We start from the raw sequence: 23,360 nt of genomic DNA on the forward strand, positions 1-23,360 counted from the left end.
TGACTGAAGTATCAGTAACTAGACGACACAGATTTTAAGGTAGTTGGCAAAAGGCAACATGAAGAAACTTTTTTTAAAAAAAAAAACAGCACATTGTGATTCGGAATGGACTGCCTGAAAGGGTGGTGGAAGCAGATTCAAGAATAACTTTCAAAGGGGAATTGGATAAATACTTGGACAAAATATTTACAGGGTTATGGGGAAAGAGCAGGAGAGTGGGATTAATTTGATGGCTGCACCAAACAGCCAGCAAAGGCATAATGGGAGATAGCCTCCTTCACTGCTAATTTTTTTTCATTATACAAAGCATCTTAAGTTGCAAAATGTCATACCAAAACAAACAGTAATTTTAAGGTCTTAAATATACTTGAATGCACATTAACCCAAAAGGGACTAATTTCTGAGATTACAAATTAGAAGTGGATAAAGCTTCTTTACGGGAATTGAGCACAACTACACACCATTCAAATGACAACCACTTTCAAAGTGTGAGTATTGACAATCGTTGTTTGCTCTCCCTCTTGCAACGCTTGTAAAGTTCCCTACGTTACAAATGAATACGTTTCAAAGTAGTTAATTATTCTGGGATGCCCTGAGGTCATGAAAGGCATTATATAAAAATACTTGTATTTATAGAGCACCCTTCTAAACCTCAAGACATCTCGAAGCACTTTACAGCCAAATGAAGTACTTTTCGAAATCTAGTCACTGTTGTAACGTCGGAAAAAGTCCATTTTTCTCTTAGAAAATACTGTTATATCTTCTGAACTGGGAGAAAGAGAGGACGTGGGAAGGAGACAAAAAGCAAATCCAGATTCAAACTGCAAAGCAATGCAACAAAAAGTTGCTTGCCAGTTGTTTTTATTAACTAGAACTACCAACAAAAGCAGAAGTGCAATGACACTACTCTCCATTAAAAGTTCCCTGACCCACACCCAGAAACATGCAGATACACCATATTTAGGTTGTAGTCACTTGGAACGGAGAACAAATTACACCAAATCCCAAAACTTGCAGCAAGAGCTTTGGAGATGGTGCTTCTGAACAAACAGGAAGCAGCCAAATGACTGCTCTTCAAACCACACCTCACATACCTTATTACACTCACTCAAATCAGCAGGACTGTCAGACATTTCTCCCTCCTGCAAAAGAAAAACATTAATGTTAAAACAAGCAACACACTTTCACTTTCCACCCTTGTCTTCAAAGTTAGCTCAATCCGCAACGCTGCGCTCTCTCAGCTTAATTCTGCACAAATGGCCCCGCCTTTACCACCTTCCCATTGGTGCAGCGGCTGGGCGCCCGGATAGATTATTGAGCTTCCATTGGTCCTGGGTCCTGTCCATCAATCAGGGAGGGGCGGAGGCAGAAAAAAACACAAATAGGAGCGTGCGCACCCGTTGCGTCACGGCGCAGGTTCTGCGGGTCGCACGGACTGCGCCTGCGCGTGATTTCCCCGCTGTGTATGTTGGGAGTTATAGTGCCTTTGACCAGTTGATTCGTGACGCTCTGTGGAGAGGCGAACTGCAATCCCAGAGTGCATCGTGGCGCTCATCGCTCCCGGGCGCTTAACTTCTTAGCCCACATTTACCGGCAGATGGGACTGGCTAGTAAGTGCGTTCGGGCGTATGGGCTTTGATACTGGCCACACTCCACCCCCCCCCCTTCTGAGACCGGACCCCGAACGACGTGGTTGCTGATCGGGTACAACCTGAAGGCCGGACCTCAGTGTCAAGTTGCTCCGTTGTTTGAGAGGCGGCCGGATAGCAACTCAGCGGCTGGACGGGTAACTAATGGGTGCCGGCCCGGGTCAGTGGGACGAGAGGACAGTGGCGTCTAGGATAGAACTGCGTTCCTCCTTCAATCGAGGTGTCCCGACATAGCTCTGCCAAAAGATTTGCAGGTTGATAGGTAAATTGGTCATTATAAATTGCCCTTAGTATAGGTAGGGGAATATAGGGACAGGTGGGGATGTGGTAGGAATGTGGGATTAGTGTTTCTTTGGCCTCCTTATCTCAGGAGACAATGGATAAGCGCCTGGAGGTGGTCAGTGGTTTGTTAAGCAGTGCCTGGAGTGGCTATAAAGGCCAATTCTAGAGTGACAGGCTCTTCCACAGGTGCTGCAGAGAAATTTGTTTGTCGGGGCTGTTACACAGTTGGCTCTCCCCTTGCACCTCTCTTTTTTTCCTGCCAACTGCTGAGTCTCTTCGACTCGCCACACTTTAGCCCCGTCTTTATGGCTGCCCGCCAGCTCTGGCGGACGCTGGCAACTGACTCCCACGACTTGTGATCAATGTCACAGGATTTCATGTCGCGTTTGCAGATGTCTTTAAAGCAGCGACATGGATGGCCGGTGGGTCTGATACCAGTGGCGAGCTTGCTGTACAATGTGTCTTTGGGGATCCTGCCATCTTCCATGTGGCTCACATGGCCAAGCCATCTCAAGCACCGCTGACTCAGTAGTGTGTATAAGCTGGGGATGTTGGCCGCCTCGAGGACTTCTGTGTTGGAGATATGGTCCTGCCACCTGATGCCAAGTATTCTCCGGAGGCAGCGAAGATGGAATGAATTGAGACGTCGCTCTTGGCTGACATACGTTGTCCAGGCCTCGCTGCCATAGAGCAAGATACTGAGGACACAGGCCTGATACACTCGGACTTTTGTGTTCCGTGTCAGTGCGCCATTTTCCCACACTCTCTTGGCCAGTCTGGACATAGCAGTGGAAGCCTTTCCCATGCGCTTGTTGACTTCTGCATCTAGAGACAGGTTACTGGTGACAGTTGAGCCTAGGTAGGTGAACTCTTGAACCACTTCCAGAGCGTGGTTGCCAATATTGATGGATGGAGCATTTCTGACGTCCTGCCCCATGATGTTCGTTTTCTTGAGGCTGATGGTTAGGCCAAATTCATTGCAGGCAGCTGCAAACCTGTCGATGAGACTCTGCAGGCACTTTTCAGTGTGAAATGTTAAAGCAGCATCATAAGCAAAGAGTAAGGTTAGTATAAATGGGTGGTTAATGGTCGGCACAGACTCGGTGGGCCAAAGGGCCTGTTTCAGTGCTGTATCTCTAAATTAAAAAAAATAAAATAAATAAAAGAACTAGAGCTGCAGTTCATCCAGGGCCGAAAGGGTTAAACGATGAGGACAGGTTGTGTAGACTTGGTCTGTATTCCTTTGAATTTAGGTTAGGGGGGCAGTGATCTCATTGAGGTGTTTAAAATAATAAAGGGATTCAAGAGGGTAGATGTTGAGAAACTATTTCCTCTGTTGGGGGAATCCAAAATGAGGGTGCATAATCTTAATGTTAGCCCCAGGCCATTCAGCAGTCAAATCAGGAAGCACACCCCACCCAAAATATAGGATAGTGGAAAATATTAGATTTAGATTTTTCAGATTTAGATTTAGAGATACAGCATTGAAACAGGCCCTTCGGCCCACCGAGTCTGTGCCGACCATTAACCACCCATTTATACTAAACCGACACTAATCCCATATTCCTACCACATCCTCACCTGTCCCTATATTCCCCTACCACCTACCTATACTAGGGGCAATTTATAATGGCCAATTAACCTATCAACCTGCAAGTCTTTTGGCTGTGGGAGGAAACCGGAGCACCCGGAGGAAACCCACGCAGACACAGGGACAACTTGCAAAATCCACACAGGCAGTACCCAGAATTGAACACGGGTCGCTGGAGCTGTGAGGCTGCGGTACTAACCACTGCGCCACTGTACCACCCCAATTGAACTTCTCTTTTTCTCCTCCACTCCACTCCCCCACTCCCGTCCCCCCCCCCACTTCCCGTCCCCCCCCCCACTTCCCGTCCCCCCCCCCACTTCCCGTCCCCCCCCCCCACTTCCCGTCCCCCCCCCCACTTCCCGTCCCTCCCCCCCACTTCCCGTCCCCCCCCCCCACTTCCCGTCCCCCCCCCACTTCCCGTCCCCCCCCCACTTCCCGTCCCCCCCCCCACTTCCCGTCCCCCCCCCCACTTCCCGTCCCCCCCCCCACTTCCCGTCCCCCCCCCCACTTCCCGTCCCCCCCCCCACTTCCCGTCCCCCCCCCCACTTCCCGTCCCCCCCCCCACTTCCCGTCCCCCCCCCCACTTCCCGTCCCCCCCCCCACACTTCCCGTCCCCCCCCCCCACTTCCCGTCCCCCCCCCCCACTTCCCGTCCCCCCCCCCCCCACTTCCCGTCCCCCCCCCCCCCACTTCCCGTCCCCCCCCCCCCACTTCCCGTCCCCCCCCCCCCCACTTCCCGTCCCCCCCCCCCCACTTCCCGTCCCCCCCCCCCCACTCCCCGTCCCCCCCCCCCCACTCCCCGTCCCCCCCCCCCACTCCCCGTCCCCCCCCCCCACTCCCCGTCCCCCCCCCCCACTCCCCGTCCCCCCCCCCCACTCCCCGTCCCCCCCCCCACTCCCCGTCCCCCCCCCCCACTCCCCGTCCCCCCCCCCCACTCCCCGTCCCCCCCCCCCACTCCCCGTCCCCCCCCCCCACTCCCCGTCCCCCCCCCCCACTCCCCGTCCCCCCCCCCCACTCCCCGTCCCCCCCCCCACTCCCCGTCCCCCCCCCCACTCCCCGTCCCCCCCCCCACTCCCCGTCCCCCCCCCCCACTCCCCGTCCCCCCCCCCCACTCCCCGTCCCCCCCCCCACTCCCCGTCCCCCCCCCCACTCCCCGTCCCCCCCCCCACTCCCCGTCCCCCCCCCCACTCCCCGTCCCCCCCCCCACTCCCCGTCCCCCCCCCCACTCCCCGTCCCCCCCCCCACTCCCCGTCCCCCCCCCCACTCCCCGTCCCCCCCCCCACTCCCCGTCCCCCCCCCCCACTCCCCGTCCCCCCCCCCCACTCCCCGTCCCCCCCCCCACTCCCCGTCCCCCCCCCCACTCCCCGTTCCCCCCCCCCCACTCCCCGTTCCCCCCCCCCCACTCCCCGTTCCCCCCCCCCCACTCCCCGTTCCCCCCCCCCCACTCCCCGTTCCCCCCCCCCCACTCCCCGTTCCCCCCCCCCCACTCCCCGTTCCCCCCCCCCCACTCCCCGTTCCCCCCCCCCCACTCCCCGTCCCCCCCCCCCACTCCCCGTCCCCCCCCCCCACTCCCCGTCCCCCCCCCCCACTCCCCGTCCCCCCCCCCCCACTCCCCGTCCCCCCCCCCCCACTCCCCGTCCCCCCCCCCACTCCCCGTCCCCCCCCCCCCCACTCCCCGTCCCCCCCCCCCACTCCCCGTCCCCCCCCCCCACTCCCCGTCCCCCCCCCCCACTCCCCGTCCCCCACTTCCCGTCCCCCCCCCCCACTTCCCGTTCGTCCCCCCCCCCCACTTCCCGTTCGTCCCCCCCCCCCACTTCCCGTTCGTCCCCCCCCCCCACTTCCCGTTCGTCCCCCCCCCCCCACTTCCCGTTCGTCCCCCCCCCCCACTTCCCGTTCGTCCCCCCCCCCACTTCCCGTTCGTCCCCCCCCCCCACTTCCCGTTCGTCCCCCCCCCCCCACTTCCCGTTCGTCTCCCCCCCCCACTTCCCGTTCGTCTCCCCCCCCCACTTCCCGTTCGTCTCCCCCCCCACTTCCCGTTCGTCTCCCCCCCCCACTTCCCGTTCGTCTCCCCCCCCCACTTCCCGTTCGTCTCCCCCCCCCCACTTCCCGTTCGTCTCCCCCCCCCCACTTCCCGTTCGTCCCCCCCCCCACTTCCCGTTCGTCCCCCCCCCCACTTCCCGTTCGTCCCCCCCCCCCCACTTCCCGTTCGTCCCCCCCTCCCACTTCCCGTTCGTCCCCCCCCCCCACTTCCCGTTCGTCCCCACTTCCCCACTTCCCGTTCGTCCCCCCCCCCCCACTTCCCGTTCGTCCCCCCCACTTCCCGTCCCCCCTTCCTTCTCTCTCCCTCTCTCCTCCCCCCCCTTCCTTCTCTCTCCCTCTCTCCTCCCCCCCCTTCCTTCTCTCTCCCTCTCTCCTCCCCCCCCTTCCTTCTCTCTCCCTCTCTCCTCCCCCCCCTTCCTTCTCTCTCCCTCTCTCCTCCCCCCCCTTCCTTCTCTCTCCCTCTCTCCTCCCCCCCCCTTCCTTCTCTCTCTCTCTCTTCCCCCCCCCCCTTCCTTCTCTCTTTCCCCCCCCTTCCTTCTCTCTTTCCCCCCCCTTCCTTCTCTCTCTCTCTTCCCCCCCCTTCCTTCTCTCTCTCTCTCTCTTTTCCCCCCCCCTTCCTTCTCTCTCTCTCTTTCCCCCCCCCCCTTCCTTCTCTCTCTCTCTCTTTCCCCCCCCCCTTCCTTCTCTCTCTCTCTCTTTTCCCCCCCCTTCCTTCTCTCTCTCTCTCTTTCCCCCCCCCTTCCTTCTCTCTCTCTCTCTTTCCCCCCCCCTTCCTTCTCTCTCTCTCTCTTTCCCCCCCCCTTCCTTCTCTCTCTCTCTCTTCCCCCCCCCTTCCTTCTCTCTCTCTCTCTTCCCCCCCCTTCCTTCTCTCTCTCTCTTCCGTCCCCCCCCACCCCCCCCCCCCACTTCCTTCTCTGTCCCCCCCCACTTCCTTCTCTGTCCCCCCCCACTTCCTTCTCTGTCCCCCCCCACTTCCTTCTCTGTCCCCCCCCCACTTCCTTCTCTGTCCCCCCCCCACTTCCTTCTCTGTCCCCCCCCCACTTCCTTCTCTGTCCCCCCCCCACTTCCTTCTCTGTCCCCCCCCCACTTCCTTCTCTGTCCCCCCCCCACTTCCTTCTCTGTCCCCCCCCCACTTCCTTCTCTGTCCCCCCCCACTTCCTTCTCTGTCCCCCCCCCACTTCCTTCTCTGTCCCCCCCCCACTTCCTTCTCTGTCCCCCCCCCACTTCCTTCTCTGTCCCCCCCCCACTTCCTTCTCTGTCCCCCCCCACTTCCTTCTCTGTCCCCCCCCCACTTCCTTCTCTGTCCCCCCCCCACTTCCTTCTCTGTCCCCCCCCCACTTCCTTCTCTGTCCCCCCCCCCACTTCCTTCTCTGTCCCCCCCCCCACTTCCTTCTCTGTCCCCCCCCCCACTTCCTTCTCTGTCCCCCCCCCCACTTCCTTCTCTGTCCCCCCCCCCACTTCCTTCTCTGTCCCCCCCCCCACTTCCTTCTCTGTCCCCCCCCCCACTTCCTTCTCTGTCCCCCCCCCCACTTCCTTCTCTGTCCCCCCCCCCACTTCCTTCTCTGTCCCCCCCCCCACTTCCTTCTCTGTCCCCCCCCCCACTTCCTTCTCTGTCCCCCCCCCCACTTCCTTCTCTGTCCCCCCCCCACTTCCTTCTCTGTCCCCCCCCCACTTCCTTCTCTGTCCCCCCCCCACTTCCTTCTCTGTCCCCCCCCCACTTCCTTCTCTGTCCCCCCCCCACTTCCTTCTCTGTCCCCCCCCCACTTCCTTCTCTGTCCCCCCCCCACTTCCTTCTCTGTCCCCCCCCCACCTCCTTCTCTGTCCCCCCCCCACTTCCTTCTCTGTCCCCCCCCCACTTCCTTCTCTGTCCCCCCCCCACTTCCTTCTCTGTCCCCCCCCCCACTTCCTTCTCTGTCCCCCCCCCCACTTCCTTCTCTGTCCCCCCCCCCCACTTCCTTCTCTGTCCCCCCCCCCCACTTCCTTCTCTGTCCCCCCCCCCACTTCCTTCTCTGTCCCCCCCCCCACTTCCTTCTCTGTCCCCCCCCCCCACTTCCTTCTCTGTCCACCCCCCCACTTCCTTCTCTGTCCCCCCCCCCACTTCCTTCTCTGTCCCCCCCCCCACTTCCTTCTCTGTCCCCCCCCCCACTTCCTTCTCTGTCCCCCCCCCCACTTCCTTCTCTGTCCCCCCCCCCACTTCCTTCTCTGTCCCCCCCCCCACTTCCTTCTCTGTCCCCCCCCCCACTTCCTTCTCTGTCCCCCCCCCCACTTCCTTCTCTGTCCCCCCCCCCACTTCCTTCTCTGTCCCCCCCCCCACTTCCTTCTCTGTCCCCCCCCCCACTTCCTTCTCTGTCCCCCCCCCCACTTCCTTCTCTGTCCCCCCCCCCCACTTCCTTCTCTGTCCCCCCCCCCACTTCCTTCTCTGTCCCCCCCCCACTTCCTTCTCTGTCCCCCCCCCACTTCCTTCTCTGTCCCCCCCCCCACTTCCTTCTCTGTCCCCCCCCCCACTTCCTTCTCTGTCCCCCCCCCACTTCCTTCTCTGTCCCCCCCCCCACTTCCTTCTCTCTTTCCCCCCCCCCTTCCTTCTCTCTTTCCCCCCCCCCCTTCCTTCTCTCTTCCCCCCCCCCCCTTCCTTCTCTCTTCCCCCCCCCTTCCTTCTCTCTTTCCCCCCCCCTTCCTTCTCTCTTCCCCCCCCCACTTCCTTCTCTCTTCCCCCCCCACCTTCCTTCTCTCTTCCCCCCCCCCTTCCTTCTCTCTTCCCCCCCCCCTTCCTTCTCTCTTCCCCCCCCCCCCTTCCTTCTCTCTTCCCCCCCCCCCCCTTCCTTCTCTCTTCCCCCCCCCCCCCTTCCTTCTCTCTTCCCCCCCCCCCTTCCTTCTCTCTTCCCCCCCCCTTCCTTCTCTCTTCCCCCCCCCCCTTCCTTCTCTCTTCCCCCCCCCCCTCCTTCTCTCTTCCCCCCCCCCCTTCCTTCTCTCTTCCCCCCCCCCCTTCCTTCTCTCTTCCCCCCCCCCTTCCTTCTCTCTTCCCCCCCCCCTTCCTTCTCTCTTCCCCCCCCCTTCCTTCTCTCTTTCCCCCCCCCTTCCTTCTCTCTTCCCCCCCCCCCCTTCCTTCTCTCTTCCCCCCCCCCTTCCTTCTCTCTTCCCCCCCCCCTTCCTTCTCTCTTCTCCCCCCCCCTTCCTTCTCTCTTCTCCCCCCCCCTTCCTTCTCTCTTCTCCCCCCCCCTTCCTTCTCTCTTTCCCCCCCCCTTCCTTCTCTCTTTCCCCCCCCCTTCCTTCTCTCTTCCCCCCCCCTTCCTTCTCTCTTTCCCCCCCCCTTCCTTCTCTCTTTCCCCCCCCCTTCCTTCTCTCTTTCCCCCCCCCTTCCTTCTCTCTTTCCCCCCCCCTTCCTTCTCTCTTTCCCCCCCCCCTTCCTTCTCTCTTTCCTCCCCCCCCTTCCTTCTCTCTTTCCTCCCCCCCCTTCCTTCTCTCTTTCCCCCCCCCCTTCCTTCTCTCTTTCTCCCCCCCCCCCTTCCTTCTCTCTTCCCCCCCCCCCCCTTCCTTCTCTCTTCCCCCCCCCCCTTCCTTCTCTCTTTCCCCCCCCCTTCCTTCTCTCTTTCCCCCCCCCTTCCTTCTCTCTTCCCCCCCCCTTCCTTCTCTCTTTCCCCCCCCTTCCTTCTCTCTTTCCCCCCCCCTTCCTTCTCTCTTTCCCCCCCCCTTCCTTCTCTCTTTCCCCCCCCCTTCCTTCTCTCTTTCCCCCCCCCTTCCTTCTCTCTTTCCCCCCCCTTCCTTCTCTCTTTCCCCCCCCTTCCTTCTCTCTTTCCCCCCCCTTCCTTCTCTCTTTCCCCCCCCTTCCTTCTCTCTTTCCCCCCCCCTTCCTTCTCTCTTCCCCCCCCCCTTCCTTCTCTCTTCCCCCCCCCTTCCTTCTCTCTTCCCCCCCCCCTTCCTTCTCTCTTCCCCCCCCCCCTTCCTTCTCTCTTCCCCCCCCCTTCCTTCTCTCTTCCCCCCCCTTCCTTCTCTCTTCCCCCCCCTTCCTTCTCTCTTCCCCCCCCTTCCTTCTCTCTTCCCCCCCCTTCCTTCTCTCTTCCCCCCCCCCTTCCTTCTCTCTTCCCCCCCCTTCCTTCTCTCTTCCCCCCCCCTTCCTTCTCTCTTCCCCCCCCCCCTTCCTTCTCTCTTCCCCCCCCCCCTTCCTTCTCTCTTCCCCCCCCCCTTCCTTCTCTCTTCCCCCCCCCTTCCTTCTCTCTTCCCCCCCCCTTCCTTCTCTCTTCCCCCCCCCCTTCCTTCTCTCTTCCCCCCCCTTCCTTCTCTCTTCCCCCCCCCCCCCTTCCTTCTCTCTTCCCCCCCCCCCTTCCTTCTCTCTTCCCCCCCCCCTTCCTTCTCTCTTCCCCCCCCCCTTCCTTCTCTCTTCCCCCCCCCCCTTCCTTCTCTCTTCCCCCCCCCCCTTCCTTCTCTCCCTCTCTCCTCCCCCCCCCTTCCTTCTCTCTCTCCCTCTCTCCTCCCCCCCCTTCCTTCTCTCTCTCCCTCTCTCCTCCCCCCCCTTCCTTCTCTCTCTCTCTCTCTCCTCCCCCCCCTTCCTTCTCTCTCTCTCTCCTCCTCCCCCCCCTTCCTTCTCTCTCTCTCTCTTCCTCCCCCCCTTCCTTCTCTCTCTCTCTCTTCCTCCCCCCCTTCCTTCTCTCTCTCTTTCCCCCCCCTTCCTTCTCTCTTTCTCTCTTCCCCCCCCTTCCTTCTCTCTCTCTCTTCCCCCCCCCTTCCTTCTCTCTCTCTCTTCCCCCCCCCCTTCCTTCTCTCTCTCTCTTCCCCCCCCCCCCTTCCTTCTCTCTCTCTCTTCCCCCCCCCCCCCCCCTTCCTTCCTTCTCTTTCCCGCCCCGCCCCGTATGGAACAAATGCAGGTAAATGGAGGTGAAGTACAGATCAGCCATAACTGAATGGTGTGAAGGACCTAAGGGCTGAATCACCACCTGCTCCACTTTTCCTCAAATGAACAGAGAGCATACAGCAGGACCATTATAATGTAACTGCTTGTAGCAATTCCCCAACTATAATGGACACTTCCTGAAAAGTTTCATCCCCAATGCAGTTTAATTGCATGGTGGCTAGCTCTTTCTTATGACTGGAAATTTTAATTAGGTTCACATGACAGCATAACCTCTTTAAAAGAACAAATTAACGTAATACCAGAGGATCGTGCTGTTCGTGCACATGTTGGAAGTTTTGTTCACGTTATACTGCTCACCCTGCAATGTGGGAATCAGCAGATGTGGAGTTTAGAGACCCTACAAGTTCTCTGAATAACTCAAGTTTGGATATGATACATGCAGTGTGATGTTACAGTTGTCAAAGTTTATGTGCAATGCTTATGTTCACATAAGTTATTTCAGATTATATTGCATATTGTACCATGTTGGATTCTGTTTACATGAACAGTATACATGTTAGGGACAGGTGGTTTATGCCAAATGAACCATTGCTCGTCGCATAGCCCATGAATGAGTTTTGGCAGCTGCAAAGCAAGAGGTTTATAGTATATCATCATACTTGACATGTGTATTCATGCAGGTTTGATTTGAAATTTTAGAAATTTAATAATACTGAGCTTTTGAATGATTTCAGCAAGGTTGTCAGTGAAGATTTCATGATGAGCTATCTTCTACTTCTTAACCAAGGGTGCTTTTAAAGTGCTTCTTAAATGAGCTGAGGAACTCCAGCTGTCTTTAGCCCTCCGTTCACTACAACATTTCTGCATCTGCTGATTTACTCAACTGCAAACTCACCTCACCTCCACCTTTGATGCCCTAGTCCCCAGTAAAACCATTACTCTCCCTTGCCCTGGCCATTCCCCCGGTATGGCCCTCATCTCTGCACCTTTAAATCCAAGGGAACAGACTTGAAAGGTTATGGTGAACGACTGGTTTAGCCATCCACCACCAGATCTGGCTGGACCACATAAAACACTATCTGGTCCTGCTCTCGTTTGCTAAAACTGCTCACTATTCCAGGATCATCCTGGAATGCAAAGATAACCCCCCAGCTTCTTTTCTCTACTGCAAACTGACTTCTTAAACCTCTCTCCCCGTCTCCTTCACCCTCACCTCCAACAATAAATGTGAGGTGCTCATGGCCGCCTTTGGGGTGGTCTCAATCTTAGTGACAATCGGCTGCCTCTACTGTATTGATCCCTTCCACTAGCCCACCAGGCCAAACTTCCTCTGTGTCTCCTGCTGCCCTAGCCCTGAATTTGCATCTTCCTGTAGTTTCTCTTATCTCCCCTCATGCCCTCTCTGAGCTCACCTTGTCCATGAGACCCACTTCCTGCTCCTTTGTTCCTATTCCTACGAAACTGCTGACCACCCAACTACATAAAGAGCAAGAAAGAGTAGGGACCATAAGGGTAACCTGTGTGTGGAGGTGGAGGACATTGGTATAGTTCTTAATGGATATTTTGCAACTGTTTTCACAAAAGAAAGGGATGATACAGAGATTGCAATCCAGGAAGAGGAGTGTGACATATCAGATGAAGTTAACATAGTGAGAAGAAGTATTAAGGGGTTTAACCGCTTTGAAAGTGGATAAATTCCCAGACCCGGATGAAATGTGTCCGAAGCTGACTAACATTGAATATTTTTGAGGCAGTAACAAGGAAGGTTGATGAGGGTAGTGCATTTGATGTAGTCTATCTGTATTTTAGCAAAGCTTTTGATGAAGTTCCACATGGTAGATTGGTCATCAAAATAAAAGCCCATGGATCCAAGGCAAAGTGGCAACTTGGATCAAAATTGGCTGAGGCAGGGAGCAAAGGGTAATGGTCAATGGGTGTTTTTGTGACTGGAAGACTGTTTCCAGTGGGGTTCCATAGGGCTCAACACTAGGTCCCTTGCTTTTTGTGGTATATATCAATGATTTGGACTTGAATGTAGAGGGTCTGATTAAGAAGTTTGCAGACGATGCAAAAATTGGCCTTGTGGGGATAATGAAGATGAAGACTGTAGATTGCAGGAGGATATCAATGGACCAGTGAGGTGGGCGCAACAATGGCGAATGGAGTTCAGTCCGGGGAAGTGGAACAGAGGGAGCTTAGAGTGCATGTCCACAGATCCCTGAAGTTGGCTGGACAAGCAGATAAGCTGGTCAAGGAGGCATACAGGATACTTGCTGAGGCATAGAATATTGAAGTGGATGATCAGCCTTAATCGTATTGAATGATGTAGCAGGCTGAATGGGCTGAGTGGCCTATTCCTGCTCCTATGTTTCCTATGTTCCTATCACAGAATCGTTACAGCACAGAAGGAGGCCATTCGGCCCATCATGTCCACACCAGCTGAAAGAGCAACTCCCTCAGTTCCATTCTCCTGCCTTCTCCCCATAACCTTGCTCATTTATTCTTTTCATATTCCTGTCTAATTCCCTTTTGAATGCTTCAATTGAACCTGCCTCCACCACATTCTCAGTGCATTCCAGACCTTAATCACTCACTGCATGAAAATGTTTTTCCTCATGTCACTTTTGCTTCTCTTACCAAATACTTTAAATCTGTGCCCTCTTGTTCTCGATCCTTTCATGAGTGGGAACAGTTTCTCTCTATCTACTCTGTCCAGACCCCTCATGATTTTGAATACCTCTATCAATCAAATCTCCTCTTAGCCTTATCTTCTCCAAGGAAAACAGTCTTAACTTCTCCAATCTATTTTCATAACTGAAATTCCTCATCCCTGGAACCATTCCCATGAATCTTTTCTGTACTCTGTCCAATGCCCTCACATCTAAAGGCCGGCTCGGGTCTGCAAATGAAACTCGATCCGAGCCCGACCCAGCCAGAGTCCTTCCATTTTTTCCCCGCGCCCAACCCGACCATCAGTTAACCTACCTTCCGTTTTTCAGTTTGTTGCTGATCTGTACAAGCTTAAAATAACTGTAGCAAAACCACCTTTCTAGTCCAAAAATTACATCAACATTGGAACCACTTACCTGAGGTTGTGATAGAGCGTGTCCAACCCGGCCTGGACCCAGAAGTGCAACTCATCGGGTCCCATCAGGTTCGGGTCAGGTAGCCAGCCTTTACTCACGTCTTTCCTCAAGTGCGGTACCCAGAATTGGATCCAATACTCCAGCTGAGGCTGAACTAGTGTCTTATACAAGTTCAACATAACTTCCTTGCTCTTGTACTCTATTCCCCTATTAATAAAGCCCAGGATACTGTATGCTTTATTAACCACTCTCTCAACTGGTCCTGCCACCTTCAATGACTTATGCACATATACACCGAGGGCCCTCTGCTCCTGCACCCCCTTTAGAATTGTGCCCTTTATTTTATATTGTTTCTCCACGTTCTTCCTACCAAAATAAATCACTTCACATTTCTCTGCATTGAACTTCATCTGCCACCTGTCTGCCCATTCCACCAACTTGTCTGTGTCCTTTTAAAGTTCTACACTAACCTCCTCACCGTTCACAATGCTTCCAAGTTTCGTATCATCTGCAAACTTTGAAATTGTGTCCTGTACACCAGGGTCTTGGTCATTGATATATATCAGTAAAGGAAGGGTCCCAACACTGATCCTTGGGGACCTCCACTACAAACCTTCCTGCAGCCCAAAAAACATTAATTAATCACTACTCATTGTTTCCTGTCATATAGCCAATTTCATATCCATGTCGCTACTGTCCCTTTTATTCCATGAGCTACAAGTTTGCTCACAAGTCTGTTGTGTGGCACTATTATCAAATGCCTTTTGAAAGTCCATGTACACCACATCAACAGTATTGCTCTCATCAACCCTCTCTGTTACCTCCTCAAAAAACTCCAGCAAGTTAGTTGAGCATGATTTTCCTTTGACAAATCCATGGTGGCTTTCCTTAATTAACTCGCATTTGTCCATGTGACTATTGATTTTGTGCCGAATTATTTTTTCTAGAACTTTTCCTGCCACCCAATTTAAACTGAGCCGTCTGTAGTTGCTGGGCTTATCTTTACACCCTTTTTTGAACAAGGGTGTAACATTTGCAATTCTCCAGTCCTCTGGCACCACCCCTGAGTCTAAGGAAGACTGAAAAATTATGGCCAGTGCCTCTGCGATTTCCACCCTCGCTTCCCTCCGTATCCTTGGATGCATCTCATCAGGCCCTGGTGCTTTATGTACAGACAGCCTATTTAACACGCCATCTTGATCAATTTTAAACTCCGAGTGTCTGACTTACCTCCTCTTTAAACATTGCCTGGGTTGCATTTTCTTCCTTGGTAAAGATAGATACAAAGTATTCATTTAATACCTCAGCTATGCCTTCTGCCTCCATGTGTAATTTCCCTTTCTGGTCCCTAATTGGTCCCACTCCTCTAACCACCCTTTTACTATTTATATGCCTATAGAAAACTTTGGGATTTCCTTTAATGCTAGCTGACAGTCTCTTTTCAAGCTCTCTATTTGCTTTTCACTTCCCCTCTGGACCGTCTATATTCAGGTATTTTCTACCTGGCATCTGTCATAAGCACACTTTTTCTTCTTTATCTTAATCTCTATCTCTTTTGTCATCCAGGGAGCTCAGGATTTGTTTGCCCCACTTTTTCCCTTCGAGGGAACATACCTTGACTGTACCCAAACTATCCAGGAATATTTAACACCCTGCCCTCTTTGAGCCAGGTCTCTCTCATAGCCACAACATCATATTTCCACATGGCAATCTGCCCCTGTACCTCACAAGTCTTATTAACCACACTCTGCATTCGCTTACATGCACATTAACCCTGATTCGGACTTTACTTTCTCCCTTACCCTGACCCCACCTAATAACATACTATTCCCTAGTCTTGTGCTATCTATCTCTCCTAGTACTCTGTGCACCTTGGTATTCCTCTCTTAACACTTGCTCCTGGTTCCCACACCCCAGACAAGTTATCAGTTTTGCTTCCCTCCAATCTGAGCTCCCTCTCAGGCTCCCATCCCCCTGACAGCTTAGATTAAATCTTCCCCAACAGCACTAGCAAATCACCCTGCAAGGATATTCGTCCTAGTCCTGTTAAAGTGCAACCTATTCATCTTGTACAGGTCCCACCAGCCCCAGAACTGGTCCCAATGTCTCAGAAATCTGATGCCCTCCCTCCTACAGCAGTTCTCCAGCCATGTGTTCAATCGCTCAGTTCTCCTATTCCTATGCTCACTAGCACGTGGGACTGGGAGTAATCCTGAGATTATTGCTTTTGAGGTCCTGCTTTTTAATCTCCTTCCTAGCTCCCTAAAATATGCTTTCAGGACCTCATCCCCCTTCTTACCTATGTCATTGGTACCAATGTGGACCATGACCTGGCTGTTCACCCTTCCCCCAGAAGAATGTTCTGCAGCCTCTCCGTGACATCCATGACCTTGGCACCAGGGAGGCAACACACCATCCTGGAGTCACGTTTACTGCCGCAGAAATGCCTGTCTGTTCCCCTAACTAACGAATCCCCAAGCACTACTGCTCTTCCACGCCTCTTCCTCCCCTCCTGTGAAGCTGAGCTACCTGTGCTGCCACAAACTTGCTCTGACTGCACTCCTGTGAGGAACTATCACCCTCACCGGTATCCAAAATGCAAAACCGATTAGCAAGTGAGATCATATCAGGGGACTCCTGCACTACCTGCCTGGTTCTCTTTGACTGCCTGGTAGTTACCCATTCCCTATCTGCCTGCATGCTCCTAACCTGTGATGTGACCACCTCCCTAAATGTGCTATCGACTTTGCCATCTGCCTCGCAGATGCACAACAGTGACTCCAGCCACTGCTTGAGTTCTGAAACCCGAAGCTCAAACTTCTGCAGCTGGAGACACTTCCTGCAGATGTGTTTGTCTCTGACACATGACCCACATGCCACAGTCTGTACATTCCACTCAGCAGAGCTGTCTTGCCATACCTTAACTTTACAGACTATTTATTATAAGTAGAATAGCTTACCAGGTACTCCCAAAACAGCTCCTTCCACTGCACCGAAGCAGGAACCAAATACTGGATGGTTAAAAAAAGTAGAAAAATGGAGCACCTCCTCCACCCCACTCCCCCCTTGACTTTACTTTCTCCTCCCGACTTTATCTAGAGGGTAAATCCCAGTTAACTGCTTATGTTCTTGTATATCGGGGAGTTGAGGGCTATGAAGAGCTGGCACGAAAGAGGAGTTGAGGTCTGGGGCAGATCAGCCATGATCTTATTGAATGGCGGGGTAGGCTTGAGGGGCCGAATGGCCTACTCCTGCTCCTATTTCTTATGTTCTTATGTTGACCAGACTTTTATAAAGATAACAACACTTAAAATCCCCACTCACCAAACTCTAATCTCCACATGCAGCTTGCAATCTGCGCATATAAGAGCTGGGATGTTATGCTGAAATTGTATCAAACACTAGTTAGGCCACAGCTGGAATACTGCGTGCAGTTCTAGTCACCACACTATAGGAAAGATGTGATTGCACTAGAGAGGTTACAGAGCAGATTTATGAGGATGTTGCCTGGATTGGATAATTTTAGCTTTGAGGAAAAATTGGATAGGCTGGCGTTGTTTTCTTTGAAACAGAGGAGGCTGAGTGAGTGGAGACCTAATTGAAGTGTATAAAATTGAGAGGTCTGGTTAGAGTGGATAGGAAGGCCCTATTCCCCTTGGTTGAGGCGTCCATAACCGGGGGCATAGATTTAAGGTACCCAGAGGGTGGTGGGGATCTGGAACTCACTGTCTGAAAGGGTGATAGAGGCAGAAACCCTTAACATTTAAGAAGTACTTGGAATTGCACTTGAAGTGCCATAAGCTGCAAGGCTACAGACTAAGATCTAGAAAGTGGCTACTTGTCGGCTGGTGCGGATACGATGGGCCAAATGGTCTCCTTCCGTGCTGTAAATTACTATGATCTCCTCTCCTTGGCCCCATGTTAGCTGATATCATTAATGGTTTTCTCTCTTCAGGTGTTGTCAGATTTAAAGGAGAGGGACATCATCACCCCTCTCGCAAAAAAACATACCCTTGACTCCACCATCTTTGCAAACTACCACCCTGTCTCCAACCTCCCTTTTTTCTCCAAAGTTCTTGAATGAGTTGTCTCTTTCCAAATCTATGGCTATCTTTCCTGGAACACCACATTTGAATATTTCAATCAGTTTTCCATCCTTTCCACAGTACAGAAATTGCTGTTACAAAAGTGGCACATTACGTCCTATGTGACCAGGACAAAAGTAAACTATCCCTCTTCATCCTTCTCGATCTGTCTGTAGACTTTGACACAGTTGACCACACCATCCTCCCCCAACACCTCTCCACCGTCATCCAGTTGGGTGGGACTACTCTTGCCTGGTTCCATTCTTATCTATCTAATCGCAGCCAGAGTATCATTTGCAATAGCTTCTCTTCCTGCTCTTGCACCATTACCTCTGGCGTCCCCAAGGAGCTATCCTTGACCCACTCCTATTTCTCATTTACGTGCCGCCCTTTGGCGACATCATCCAACAAAAGTTACTTTTCACCTGTACACTGACGACACCCGACTCTGCCTTACCACTTCTCTCAAGTCCTCCACTGTTGCTAAATTATTAGACTGCTTATCCGACATCCAGTACTGGTTGAGCAGTAACTTCCTCCAATTAAATATTGGGAAGACTGAAGCCATTGTTTTCGGTTCTCCCCGCCCCCACCTCCATACGCCCTAGCTATCAACTCCATCCCTCTCCCTGGCATCTGTCTGAGGCTAAACCAGACTGTTGGCAATCTTGGTGTCATATTTGACCCCAAGATGAACTTCTGACCACATATTCAAGCCATCCCTAAGACCACCTTTTTCTATCTCCGTAACATCACCTCTGCCTCACCACGCCTGCTGCTGAAACCCTCACTCATGCCTTTGTTACCTCTATACTTGACTATTCCAACACGCTCCTGATTGGTCTCCCACATTCTACCTTCCATAAACTTGAAGTCATCCAAACTCTGTTGTCCATGTCCTAACTTGCACCAAGTCTCATTCACCTATCATCCCTGTGCTCGCTGAGTTATATTGGCTTCCGGTCAAGCAACGTCTTTATTTTAAAATTCTCGTTCTTGTTTTCAAATCCCTCTACTGCCTCGCCCCTCCCCATCTCTGTAATCTCCTCCAGCCCCATAATCCTCTGAGATATCAGCGCTTATCTAATTCTGGCTTCTTCAGCATCCCCAATTTTAATTGCTCCACCATTGGTGGCTGTGCCTAGGCCCTAAGCTCTGGAATTCCAGCTACACTGGAGGATGGCTTTTGGCTCCGCAAGGTGTGCATTCTTCTTTGTAGGATCTCTTGCAGCAGTATCACCAAAGGTCCCCCACTTATACTATAAATGGCACCATTTTGAAAAGTGTAGATGAACAGAAAGACCTTTGTGTCCATTTATACAAATTCTTAGAGGTGGAAGGGCATGTTGATGATGTGGTTAAAAACATATGGGTTACTTGGATTTATAAATAGAGGAATAGAATATAAAAGCAAATCTTTTCAGATAATAAACCCATGCTCCACCACTTACTCAGGCAGTGCATTCCAGATCCTAACCCCTTGCTACATAAAACAAACAAACATACAAATTAGGATTGGGAGTAGAAAACATTTTTCCTCATGTCGCTTTTGGTTCTTTTGCCATTCTGCTTAAATCTATGTCCTCTGGTTCTCGATCCTTCTGCCACTGGGAACAGTTTCTCCCTATTTCCTCTGTCCAGACCCCTCATGATTTTGAACACCTCTATCAAATCTCCTCCCAATCTTCTCTATTCTAAGGAGAACAGCCCTGGCGTCTCTAATCTATCCATGTAACTGAAGTCCCTCATCCTTGGAACCATTCTCATGAATGTTTTCTGCACCCTTTCCAATGCCTTCACATCCTTTCTAAAGTGTGGTGCCCAGAATTGAACACAATACTCCAGTTGAGGTCCAACCAGTGTATAATAAAGGTTCATCATAACTTCCTTGTTTTGAACTCTATTTTTTAACCCCAGGGTCCTGTATGCTTTATAAACCGCTTTCTCAACCTGCTCTGCCACCTTCAACAATTTGTGCACATAAGCCCCCAGGTCCCTCTGCTCCTGCATCCTCTTTAAAATTGTATCCTTTATTTTATATTGCCTTTCCTCATTCTTCCTGCCAAAATGTATCTTCACATTTCTCTGCATTAAATTTTATCTGCCACTTGTCTACCCATTCCACCAGCCTGTCAATGTTCTCTTGAAGTCAATCACTATCCTCCTCACTGTTCACAATACTTCCAAGTTTTGTGTCATCTGCAAATTTTGAAATTGTGCTCTGAACACCCAAGTCAAGGTCATTAATATAAATTAAGAAAAACAGTAGTCCTCACACCGATCCCTGGAGAACCTCACTATATACCTTCCTCCAGTCCGAAAAACAACCGTTCACCAGTACTCTGTTTCTTGTCACTCAGCTAACTTCGTATCCATGCTGCCACTGTCCCTCTTATTCCATGGGCTTCAATTTTGCTGACCAGCCTGTTACGTGGACTTTATCAAACCCCATATCAACCGCATTACCCTTACCCACCACCTCTATTGCCTCATCAAAAAACTCAGTCAAATTAGTTAAAAGCAATTTGCCCTTAAATCTGTGCTGGCTTTCCTTAATTAATCCACATTTATCCAACTGACAGCTTTGTCCCGAATTATCCTTTCTAAAAGCTTTGCCGCCGCCAAGGTTAACAGACAGGCCTATAGTTACTTGATTTATCCTTACACTTTTTTGTTTTGAACAAGAGTGTAACATTTACGATTTTGCAGTCTTGTGGCACACCCCTGTATCTCATGAGGATCAGAAGATTATGGCCAGTGCCTCGGTAATTTCCACCCTCACTGCCCTCAGTATCTTCGGATGCATCTGATCCAGTCCTGGTGACTTATCAACTTTATGTACAGCCTATCTAATACTTCCTCTTCATCAATTTTTAGCCCATCCATTGTCTCAACTACCTCATCTTTCACTGTGACTTGGGCAACATCTTCTGGGTAAAGACAGATGCAAAGTACTCGCTCACCCACGCTCTCTGCCTCCCTGCGTAAATCCTCTTTTTGGTCCCTAATCAGCCCCATTACTCCTTTTATCATCCTTTTGCTGTTTATATGCCTATTGAGGTATTTTGGGTTCACTTTTATATTGGCTGTCAGTCTCTTATACTCTGTCTTTGGCTGGAATTTTACGCCACCCCAGCGAGTCAGATGGTGGCGGTGGGGTGGAGTAAAATGGAGCGGGAGGCTCCAGGAGGCCTTCCTGACCTGCGGCTGCCTCCGCCCCACTTTACATAGGGCAGGGGTGTGAAAAATGGGCTGCCCGCCCCAGGCCAGTCAAGGCCTTTAGTAACCAATTAACGGCCACTTAAGGGCCTTCGCCTGCCTCCATGCAGATTTTATGCATGACAAGCGGGCATCCTGAAGCTGAGAAAGGCCACCCGGGAAAAGCTGGCAGCCTCTCAGCGTCCCGGGGGTGGGCCCTGACAGGGTGCCTGATTGAGGGCTGCCCCCGCTTCCCCAATCACCCGAGGACCCAAGACACCCCCGGCGAGGCAACCCAACTTACCTGGACTCCTGACTCCATGTCCTCGGCTGGGCTGCAGTCCCAGCAGTGGCCACCGTTCCCGGTGGCGTTGCTGGAACTATGAGTGGCCGGCAGCTCAATGAGGCGGGACTTCCTCCCTCAAGCGGGTGGAAGTTCTGCCTCAGAACATTTAAAGCCTGGGAACCGTAAAATGCGGGACGGATCCCCAGGCTAGGTGGAAGCGGGTTCGCCACCGACTTTTATGTTGGTGGCCAGCTCCTGACTGCCCAACGTAACATCCAGCCTTTTGCCTCTCATTTCTTTTTCACATCCCTTCTGAACTTTCTATATTCAGCCTCGTTCTCACTTGGGTTATCAACCTGACATCTGTCAAATGTACTCTTTTTCTGCTTCTTCTTACTCTCTATCTCTTTTATTATCCAGAGAGCTCTGGATTTGTTTCCCCTGCTTTCTTGTGGGAATGTACCGCAACTATACCCCAACTACCTTCTCTTTAAAGGCAGCCCGCTTTTCTGTTACAATTTTGCCAGCTAATCTTTCATTCCAATTTACCCGAGCCACATCCATTCTCACCCCATTGAAGTTGACCCTCCCCCAATTAACTGTTTTAACTCTGGATTGCTGCTTGTCCTTATCCATACCCAACCATAACCTTAATGCTATGATCACTGCCCCTAAATATTCCCCTACTGAAACTTGATCCATTTGACCCACCTCATTCCCCAGAACCAGATCCAGGAATGCCTCATCCTCATTGGACAGGAAATACACTGATGTAGAAAATTCTCCTGAACACACTTCAGAAACTCTTTACCACGCCCCGCCCCCTCTGCCCTTTACACTATTATCCCAGTCATTCTAAGAACAATTAAAGTCCCCCATTATAACTACTCTATAATTCCTGTACCTCTGTAATTTCCTTGCCAATTCTTTCCCACTAGGTGGCCTGTAGAATACACCCAGTAGTGTAATGAAACCTCTATTGTTTCTTAGCTCTAACCAAATGGATTCAGTCCTTGATCCCTCTAGGGCATCCTACCTCTCCTTAATACTGCCACACCTCCCCCTTTTCTTTCCTTCCCTATCTTTCCCTAACACCTCGTATCCAGGTATATTTAGTACCCAGTCCTTCCCTTTTTTGAACCAAGTCTCCATTATTGCCACAACATTATATTCCCACATGTTCAACTCCAGAAAGCTTCTTGTGGAAGGATAGGCTGGAGCCTATATTTACTCAGTTTCACATTTATTGTGCAGAGTAAAAGGATTACGAACATGTAGCTCTTGACACAAATCCCTCTCCCAGTCCCAGTGAGTGTCTGCTTTTAAGTGCTCAATAAAACCCCAATTAACTCCCTCCACCTGCATATAATCACACAATTAACGTCACGTGGCTATCTGTGGCTGCAGCTTGCCAACCTATTTGCTACACTCTGTATTCACATACATACGCACACATATATGGGGCACAGTAGCAAATTGGTAGTGTTGCTAGACTAGTAATCCAGAGACCTAGACAAATGCTGCAGAGACGCAAGTTCAAACCCCACCACGGCAGCTGGGGGAATTTAAAAATTTGAGTAATTAATAAAGCTATAATAGTTTTTGTCTGTCTAGCTGTTTTGATTGGCCAGTTTACGGGTGGTGTCTATTGGTGGGTTTATTTGGTGGCAGTGCCTGACGCATGTGGAGCGCGTCGGGGTTCGGCTGCCTGCAATTGGTGGTGGCGACAGTGGGTGAAGCGGGGTTGGTGGAGAACAAAAACAGCAGAAGTAATGGGAAATAAAACAAAAAGTGCTGGAAATACTCAGCAGTTCTGATGCAAGGTCACTAAACTGAAACGTTAACTCTGCTCTCTCCACAGATTTTGTCAGACCTGCTGACTATTTCCAGCACTTTTTGGTTTTATTTCAGATTTCCAGCATCTGCAGTATTTTGCTTTTATAGAAGGTAATGGGAGCCCAACAAAGTTACCCTGGCTGGAGGAATTGTTTCTGTGAGGGATGGAAGGAATGGGATGGGGATGGCATGGGATGGATGGATGAGATGATGAAATTGGTTAAGTGTGGCAAAATGATGGGGACAATTATTTGATGCAACTTATTATTCAAAAGCTATTCATTCTTTGCTAAAAAGTGAAGATTCACTAGATTTGAATGAAAAAGTTTTTGGAAAGCTGTCAGGTGAATTAAAAGAATACATTATCGATGAAGGGTATCGACTGTTTTCACCTTCAGAGTTTCTACACCATCTTATTCCAATAGGCATGCTACTGCACAAACTTAGACTCAAGGAAGGAGC

At 52.0% G+C, this 23,360-nt stretch overlaps 2 protein-coding genes across 14 annotated transcripts in view; one reads left to right on the forward strand and one right to left on the reverse strand.

The window, feature by feature from the left end:
- snx5 (sorting nexin 5) overlaps positions 1–1,270 on the reverse strand; it is a 41,790-nt gene extending 40,520 nt beyond the window's left edge. Inside the window, exon 1 of the mRNA XM_068044572.1 lies at positions 1,095–1,270. Coding sequence (XP_067900673.1) covers positions 1,095–1,133 — 39 coding nt within the window. The 5' untranslated portion in view covers positions 1,134–1,270. The remainder of the gene's footprint in view (positions 1–1,094) is intronic.
- A 216-nt stretch (positions 1,271–1,486) lies between these two features.
- mgme1 (mitochondrial genome maintenance exonuclease 1) overlaps positions 1,487–23,360 on the forward strand; it is a 103,432-nt gene continuing 81,558 nt past the window's right edge. For 6 of the 13 annotated variants that reach the window (XM_068044577.1, XM_068044573.1, XM_068044574.1 and 3 more), the window contains exon 1: positions 1,487–1,786. The gene's annotated coding sequence lies outside the window, so the exon portion shown is untranslated. The other 7 variants (XM_068044580.1, XM_068044581.1, XM_068044579.1 and 4 more) reach the window with 4 other exon arrangements.

The sequence above is a fragment of the Heterodontus francisci genome, chromosome 13, assembly GCF_036365525.1.
Source record: "Heterodontus francisci isolate sHetFra1 chromosome 13, sHetFra1.hap1, whole genome shotgun sequence".
NCBI classification, from domain to species: Eukaryota; Metazoa; Chordata; class Chondrichthyes; order Heterodontiformes; family Heterodontidae; genus Heterodontus; species Heterodontus francisci.